At 41.3% G+C, this 9,080-nt stretch overlaps 1 protein-coding gene across 1 annotated transcript in view; it reads right to left on the bottom strand.

Moving 5' to 3' along the window:
• Window positions 1–368: 368 nt before the first annotated feature.
• The window catches only part of ADAMTS17 (ADAM metallopeptidase with thrombospondin type 1 motif 17), a 278,350-nt gene continuing 269,638 nt past the window's right edge, over window positions 369–9,080 (bottom strand). The window contains exons 21-23 of the mRNA XM_044283189.1: window positions 5,282–5,434; window positions 3,675–3,852; window positions 369–2,940 (exon numbers count right to left, since the gene is read on the bottom strand). Of these exons, the coding sequence (XP_044139124.1) occupies window positions 2,789–2,940; window positions 3,675–3,852; window positions 5,282–5,434 (483 nt within the window). The 3' untranslated portion in view covers window positions 369–2,788. The remainder of the gene's footprint in view (window positions 2,941–3,674; window positions 3,853–5,281; window positions 5,435–9,080) is intronic.

Raw genomic sequence — 9,080 nt, 5'->3', positions numbered from 1 at the left:
TATACAGTAATTTCATAATAAAAATTGGGCTGGGCATAACATTTTCAATTGATGGTTCCGCAAAAAACGGAACGGATACGGAAGACATACGGATGCATTTCCGTATGTGTTCCGTTTTTTTTGCGGCCCCATTGACTTGAATGGAGCCACGGACTGTGATTCTCGGCCAAATATAGGACATGTTCTATCTTTTCAACGGAACGGAAAAACGGAAATACGGAAACGGAATGCATACGGAACACATTCCGTTTTTTTGCGGAACCATTGAAATGAATGGTTCCGTATACGGACCGTATACGGAACGCAAAAAACGGACCGTATACGGAACGCAAAAAACTGTAGTGTGAAAGAGGCCTTACAGGGAAATATGAAATGCACTACCAAAAATGCTTTTTTTTCGGGAGCTTTGGTGCCGTTTTTGAGTCAGTGGAAGTCTCTTTTTTTACATTTTTCCCTTCTCTATGGGACTTGATATATGCCTAAAAATTGCATTTTACTAGTAAAACACGACCAAAACTTTTTAGTGCACAGTGAGTATATTCTGCTGCTGATAGATTAAAAGCTGCATCTTGGATGCATTTTGTAACTGAAGTCCACTGTGTTCACAACCGGTCCCAGTATATATGTATCCTGCTAAAATATATATATGTGGCTGTAGAATATAAGGACGGAATATAAAACAGGGTAACAAAAAATATACAAGGAGATATACATAGAAGCTGATACATCAAAGTATCAATCTCAACATTTTTTTTTTAACAACCTTTAGAATTCACAAAGGGTTTGTGCGACAGGAGCTGTGGAAGACTTTCCACCTGTCAAAAAAAAAAAAAAGACACAAAAAGTATATAGACATTAACACAAGGATGGAGAAAAGTGATAGCTGTCTGGTAACTACAGGGGGCGTGAGAAAATAGTGGTATTCTGCTGTGCTCATCGCCACTCACTCTGTAGTGCATTTTATGAAATGAAAGCAAACAGACGATGGGGCAGATTCATCATAGCCTGGCGGTGTACACCGGGCTATAGTAACCAGGCGCACTGCCTGTGCTTGATTTGTGACGAGGCGTATGCCTAGTCATATATTGGGTGCAGCATTTGGCAGTCTGTGCGCCTGAACGGAAATCTATGCCAGGCCTTGATTTCAGTGTTCTTCAATGTCAGAAAACTGATGTAGAGGATGATAAATGTGGTCTGGCACCCTGCCCCCCCCCCCCCCCCCTACACCCCCTTTTCGGTGGCATTTGTGTAAAATTATTTGGTTAACTGCCACTAAAAAATTAACAAAGTGCAGTCTGCGACTTTTTCACGCCACATCTTATGATACAGCTGCCCTTATGGGTTACAGCCACATTATTATGTCCATAATTAAAATGGAACGAAAATTGTGTTTTCCATAAATCTAAGTAACGGTGGATTAATTGCACAAAAATTGAAGAAGGGCTTTAAAACTGTTTAGTGCACCCCAGATATGCGAATAGAGGGATCCATAAATGACCAATTAAGTAATGTAAGATCTGGCTTCTGCATGTATTACCAGTAGAAAAATAAATGCACCCTCTGTTGCTTGACCGGAACAAATGGAAGCAGTAACTGATGGAGGAACCTTACACAGCTCCTTATCCCGGGTTGTTGCTAATTGCGATTACATCCAACCTCGAATATAAAACAGTGCTTCCATTTAAAGGGGTTCTCCAAGATTTACATATTGATGACCTATCCTAAGGAGGTCCGACTCCCGCCAACCATGCCGATCAGCTGTACAAAGAGGCAGCGGTGCTCCGTGAGCACTTTGGCCTCTTCCTAGGCCATGAGAAGTCACGTTCATCGGTCACATGGCCTAGGCGCAGCTCAGTCCCATTCAAGTGAATAGAGCTGAGCTGCAATACCAAGCACAGCCGCCATACAATGTACAGCACTGCACTTGGTAAGCTGCCAGGAGGCTGCAACACTTACTGGATTGCTGCAGCCTCTTAAAACAGCTGATTGCCGGGGTGTTGGGAGTCGGACCCCCGACAATCTCATATTGATAGCCTACCCTATCACAGGCTACAAAACTGTAAAATCTGCCAGCATATAGTTTCAAAGTAAAAATGACAAGGAAAAGAACTATAAATGAGTGGTGTATTCTAGAAGACACATCCCTCTCTTCTGGCACATTACACAGTAAACGGCAAGTTGTGTCCCCCATATTCACATTTTACAACAGAAAAACCTCATGGATTTACTGTTACGTCTAATGTTCATGGTGTGAATTTACCCAGACAAATAAAAATAACTAGTGATGGTGTAGATGTAGACATGTAGCTTTTGTTAAAGACATTGTTGTCATCAGTATGCACCATTTGTGCAAATATCCAGTACTCACTAAGCACCATAGTACGGGCCAGTGCTTTGTATCAAGCACCACTTTACAGTTGATTTCTTAGCACAGCAGATTAACCTAGTGTGCAACTGGCACCCATGAAAAGAATGTCATTTTGCATCTCATTTTAAATTTTTGAGCAAACCATTAAAATACATCACAGTTTCTCCAGCCTGCCTGATTTGCCTGAGAATAGGTTTGCGTAATTCAGATTAAGTCATTTAGCGTGATCCAGGAGATACCCAATGAAGCTCGAGAACAAACTCGACAGTATACAGTGTATCTGCCACTTGTTCTTTGATTTCAGATCTGACAACCTGGGTCCCCTGGCATCAATCACCCAGCACCATTGTGTTCAAGTCTTGTTTGGTATCGTAGCACTGCTGTTCTGTGTTGCAATGCTTGGTTCAGCGCTGTGGGTCACTAGCTTTGTGGCTGCAGTTGGGTAGCATAGAAGTCCCTGCATGTCTGGCAGCAGCGCTGGTACCACCGCATGTCCTGGCACAGATTTTTTTCTCGAATAACCCTGCAGTAGACTGTCCATTGGTCACCTGTACACTTGTAAGTCAGGGCAGCTGTAAGAAAATAATCAAAATAATTAAGAGAATGGTATATCACAGACCTTCAGCAATGGTCTAAAGCTTTAGTATAAATTAAAGGGGTTGTCTGCATTATTTTTTTGTACTTTGTATGTTTCTAACTAATTAAGTGGTTTACAATTGACTTCCTTCATCTGCAAGTGGCTCCTTTCTGAGATTTCACTGAGGGTCACATGACCTGTGATGTCAGCTTCTCTCCCTGCTCTAATGATGTCTACACAAACCTAGTCTGTGTCTGTGCATGTCACTCTGCTGGCCATGTCCCCCTGCGCTGCTGCTATCTGCCCTGTGTCTCCGCCCACTGCATTCTTCAGGAAAGTTTAACCCCTTCTACCACCAGCAGCACAGATTCAGGGCTGGAGGCTTTGCTGAGCAGCTGCAGGCAGTGAACTTGATGGACATGTTGTCTTTTCAACCTATGTAACTAATTGCAGTGCCACATAAGCAGAGCTCATAGCCAGGTAACAATGCCCAAACAGTTATGTAGTAATGGAGTAATGCCCATAAAATAGTGCCAGTCAGACAGTATGCTCAAAAGTACTGTCAGCAACAGTCCAATATTACAGATTGCTTGTCTACAGATTTATTTCCCAACATCTGTCTCTACTATAAGATGGTTTGGAAGTATGAATTAAAACCCAGTGTCCATCCTACATCAGCTTAACAACCAAACAACAATATAACAAGGGAAATCTTTCCATATTACTAACCAAGTCTGGGCGATGTGATGGTGTTGGCATTCACTTTTTCATTACAGGCTTCTTGGTGACATTGCCTGTAGGCCACTGGCTTGAATAAGAAGGAACATTCATTTCCATGACGGCCGGTCACCTTGTGCATACACTGTACCACTCGAGACTGCAAGCCTTTCCCACAGGTGGAGGAGCACTGCAAGTGGAAAATATTGGGGTGACAAGGGAACTCCACTAGCATGATACAAATTAAACATATTCACGTGCGAAAAGAAAAGAGTCAAAGTTAACACCCATGTAAAGTACAGTAATACAACCCTATGTTCCCTGTTATCAGCCAGTTCAGGCGGACTTGTATTATTAAAGGGGTTGTGCCATGATTCATGTAAAAAATGAAAATCATACATAATCTAGAAAAAGACAACCTCTTTCTAAGAAAGCTAGAACCAGCCCTGTACCTCGTTGTTCCAATCATTCTGCTTGATTTATTCCAAGCTGGCAGCTTTCGGTGTGTGTCCTTTCTCAGTGGGTGTGGAATTTCTGCTGCAGTTGAAGGAACTGAGCATGTGCTTCCACCTCAGTGAGCAGGACAGAGAAATTACAAAAAGTGCAAACAGCAGGAGGCGCTATACAGATAGCTATAATAAATGTTTAATCACATGCAATTACAAAAGTAGTCCGAATCAGGTGCTGGTTTGAAAACTGTAGAATATTATTTGTGGGACAACCCCTTTAAATATGAATATAAATAGAGAGGGAGTCTAGAAAAATTCCTGACACTAATATCACTACTTTATGACACTTATCACCAGGTTTAAGAACCTCTAGAGACATTTACATACATACAGGTGAAACTCGAAAAATTAGAATATTGTGCAAAGTTCATTTATTTCAGTAATGCAACTTAAAAGGTGAAACTACCATATGAGATAGACCTCATTACATGCAAAGCGAGATATTTCAAGCCTTTATTTGTTATAATTTGGATGATTATGGCTTACAGCTTATGAAACCCCAAAGTCACAATTTTGAGGTACCCTTTGCTCAGGGGGGATGGACTAAATTAGCTGTCTAGAGTGTGATACTTTGAGCCTAGAATATTGAATCTTTTCACAAAATTCAAATTTTAAGCTGCATTAATGCAATTACTTTTAATTTGCATTACTGAAATAAATGGACTTTTGCACGATATTCTAATTTTCGAGTTTCACCTGTATGTGATATGGTGCACTGACGACAGATCAGTCGACAGATCTTTGAAAACAGCCTAAGCTGTACCTTTTAAATCTTTAAACTTTAGTTTTAACGTCCCTTTAAATGGGAATTATTGGGATGTTCTTAATCAATTATACATTTGTAATCGCAAAGATCTCTCATCAATGCACCATTTTTGGAGCTGACCCAAGTTCACAGCAAGGAACCTAACAACTAAGTGAGAATTAGATGTCGTGAATGTTCTTCTTAAGGAACTCAGTGACGTCTGTGTTTTCACATTTAATAGGCAACACATGTGCTTTAAAGAAGAGACCACTTGCTGTTTCAGCATTATTGCTTTACAATTCAATAAGTTACGCATGCAAAGTTTGTCATGAAATGAGTCTATGAACATTCTGTGATCTACTAACTTTGGACCAGTCTCCAGTCTTCCACTCATAGCAGCCAGTGTAGTCCTCACATTCCTCCTCCTCTCTTGGCATTGTTGTGGAATCACATTTACCCCTGGTATTGGTGCAGGATATTCGTCTCTTCTTGGTGCCCCGGCCACAGTCAGAAGAGCACTAAAATACATGTATATAAGTGGACTGATGTAAGTGATGAGCACTTAAAAAAAGGGGGTTGACCTCCACATTGACAAAGAACTCTCCTAACATGTCTTACAGTAAATAACAGTTTTTCCCATGAAATACCGTTGTGCTATTCTACTTCTGGAAATGCATAAAAAAACTGGGCATTACCATTCCCCTTGCCAATGGGGAGTGTCCTTACGCAGTCTTGTCCCCTTTGCCCCCTCCATCAATAACAAGTGTAGCTGTCCTAGTGGAGGGTACACTCCAGTTGAACACTTCTTTCCATGAATGTACGGCAAGGTCAAGACATCATTGCAGTAAGGCTTCAGGATCTATAGAATAGGTCCATATAGTGCTGAATGTCCATCTGAATGAGGACTAAACCCTTGACTTTTGTGTTACAGAAAGGCAGCGGACTATCTATGGTGTGAGGATGCATCCAACAACCCTTCAAATGTCAGCTTCCTAGACCCCTTTGAACGCAGTTTTACCTGCATTTTTAGGTTTTCGGTATAGTAGGGTTCTAAACACATACATTTTATTCAAATCATATTACAAAAAATATCACACCAAGAAAGAGTTGTTGGACTCAAATGAAACATGGTATGTGTGAATGTAATGATGATATATGTAAGTGATTACAATATTAGAACAAAAGGATATTTATTGGGAAAAACTGTACAATTAAAAGGAGGCTCTAGAACCCTGTTGGGTCACCTCAGCTTTGTTACAAGATGAGATACAGTTGGACATGGAGGTATACGGGTTCTTTATGGTATCCTGCGACATTTTTGACCACATATGTTGCAGCTGGGCCTGTAGATCCTGCACACGTGTAGGTTTCCGAAGATGGCATCCTAGCTGGTCCAATAAATGCTCGATTTGGCAGTAAATTGGGTGACTGGGCCGGCCAAGGAAGTGTTGTAATCTGGTAGATACTTTCCTTGGAAACCCTTGATGTGTGGGTGAGCATCTTGCTGATAAATATATATTGCTGACCTGTTAGTGTCCCTCGTATCATTACTAGGGCTAACCGACTGTGGCTCCCCAGATCATCACACCAGCAGTTGGGGCAGTGTCTTGCTCCACAACAGAGGCAGAATTGAAGCATTAACCATAAAGCCTCCATACTCAAACCTGACCGTCGGCGGATTCCAAACCTGGATACAGTTTTATTCTGTAGCATTTCAGGTTTCTTATTCACAGCACCACTGCAAATAAAGGTGACTGAGGCTGGCTGTCAATGGCAGGGCACATAATGGATGCCGTGACACCAAATTTGCTTCTTCTAAGCAACTGGAAATGGTCCAGGTGAAGACAGGGGTGTGTGATGAAGGTGCCACATGTGTATGAATGGTGGACAATGAAATAGTGGGAGCTGCTCATGCTTTTCGGTGGATCAATTGATCCTCTCTCCTGGTGATCTGTCTGAGCCATCCAGAGCCTGTTCACCATCACCGCTGTTCCCAACACCTCCTATCAGCTACAGACGAAACTCAAAAAATTTGAATATCGTGCAAAAGTTCATTTATTTCAGTAATGCAGCTTAAAATTAGAATTTTGTGAAAAGGTTCAATATTCTAGGCTCAAAGTGTCACACTCTAGTCAGCTAATTAATCCATACCCCCTGAGCAAAGGAGACCTCAAAACTGTGACTTTGGTTTTCTTATAAGCTGTAAGCCATAATCATCAAAATTATAACAAATAAAGGCTTGAAATATCTCGCTTTGCATGTAATGAGTCTATCTCATGTTAGTTTCACCTTTTAAGTTGCCTTACTGAAATAAATGAACTTTGCACAATATTAAAATTTTTCGAGTTTCACCTGTAGGTCAGAACAGCCTAGATGGCGGGCAATCATAGAAACAACTATCCTGCTTCTCTCAGTCTGATGATGCGCCCCTCTAAAAGTCTGTAAATTGTGGCAAAATGTCTTTGAATGCGATGTAGAGCAATGTTTAGCAGTCAACAATCTCTTGACAAGAGGTACACTACCCAAATGTGGCCTCTGAGAGCCGTTTTATAGACCAGCAGGGAAAGTACTTTTAGACAATTTTGTGGCAGGAACCAGTGTCTAATCAGACTACACCTTTAATAATTTACAGTGTACATGTCTGCCTGCGACATAACGGCATGTCGAGTTTTGCAGCAATCAGACATTTCTATCTCTGGGCATTATTTATTTAGTTTTTTTTTTCTATGAGTGTAGTACAAAGATAGCGTATAATTGGCACTGAGGTATGCAGAATTTGATCTGTGAGCTGAACTGACTGAACAGTGGCCAACAAGAAAAATAAATCCTCTAATCAATCAAAGCAGCAGCAAAAGTATTCTTCATTTGATATTTGGAAATCCTCCATTTTATGTTTTATAAGCCGTGACTTATTGACCTTCAGTCGGAAGTAATTCCTTAATAATGAATATAAAGCAGCAGAACCCACTTGTGCCAACTTCAAAGCAGAATCATTCATTCATTGGGAATGTGACTCCATCCTACTGCCTGGCATCTAAACTGACCTAGGTCTAAATGTAAGACTAGTCCATCTTGGTCTGCGTTCACATCTGTGCCAGGTTCCCCACTTTCTGTTCTGTTCCAGGAGCATAAACAAAAACATATCAGCACTGGATCATATGACGGGAACAAACAGCACCCGACGGACCCCACTGATTATAATGGGTTCTGCTAGGCTTCCATCAGGGAGCCTGCCATTTTACTGGACAAAGTAGTGCAGTATGCTATGCTACAGTTTTTTAATGAAACCTCCAACTCATGTGGATACAGCCTAAGGCCTCGTGCACACTACTGTTCCATTTTTTGCGGTCCGCAAAACACGGATGGCGCCCGTGTGCCTTCCGCAATTTGCGGGACGGAACAGGTGGCCCATTGTTGAAAAGCCTATTCCTGTCCACAAAACGGACAAGTATAGGACATGTTATATTTTTTTCTGCGGAACGGAGCAACGAAGGTGGACAGAACACGGAGTGCTGTCCGCATCTTTTGCTGCCCAAATGAAGTGAATGGGTCCGCACCCGAGCTGCAAAATCTGCGGCTCGGATGCGGACCAGAACAACGGTCGTGTGCATGAGGCCTAACAGGGTTAAAGGAACACTAAACATCAAATGCACAAAAAAAAATATTAAAAATATCCAAGCACTTCCTCCCTTCATCTTCTCCTTTCCTTTAATCCTACTGTATATTCTATTACAAGTAAAACTGTGAAATATATACCGTAAATGAATCTTCTTTGCATGTCCCAGGAGCTCAGCCAGAACCTTCTCTTATCAATAAAGTTCAATGCTGTGCTATTGTGTTTTTTGGCATAATTTTTTACAAATCCAAGCAATGTGCAACACTTTTGAGAAATTCATATCTAAGACGTGTGAATATACAATTGTAGGGTCAACTTTTAAGGTAAAAACCAGAATGTTATTGGTAACCTGCATCGTTTCTTAGGACACTTCTACGTCCTCCACCCCAGCTCGCAGTTATCAGTAATCCATAGCATGGAAATTGAACTTGGGACATTTAAGAGATGATTTACTCTAGAAGGTGAAGGGTCGGTTATGCTAAAAAAATACACATTTTATGTTGAGCGTTTAAACAATGACATCAAGCTCCAACTTAGACTTAAAGACG

The sequence above is a fragment of the Bufo gargarizans genome, chromosome 2 (assembly GCF_014858855.1).
Source record: "Bufo gargarizans isolate SCDJY-AF-19 chromosome 2, ASM1485885v1, whole genome shotgun sequence".
Lineage (NCBI taxonomy): Eukaryota > Metazoa > Chordata > Amphibia > Anura > Bufonidae > Bufo > Bufo gargarizans.
The sequence above is the reverse complement of the archived record's forward strand: the minus strand, read 5'-3'. Positions and strand labels throughout refer to the sequence as shown.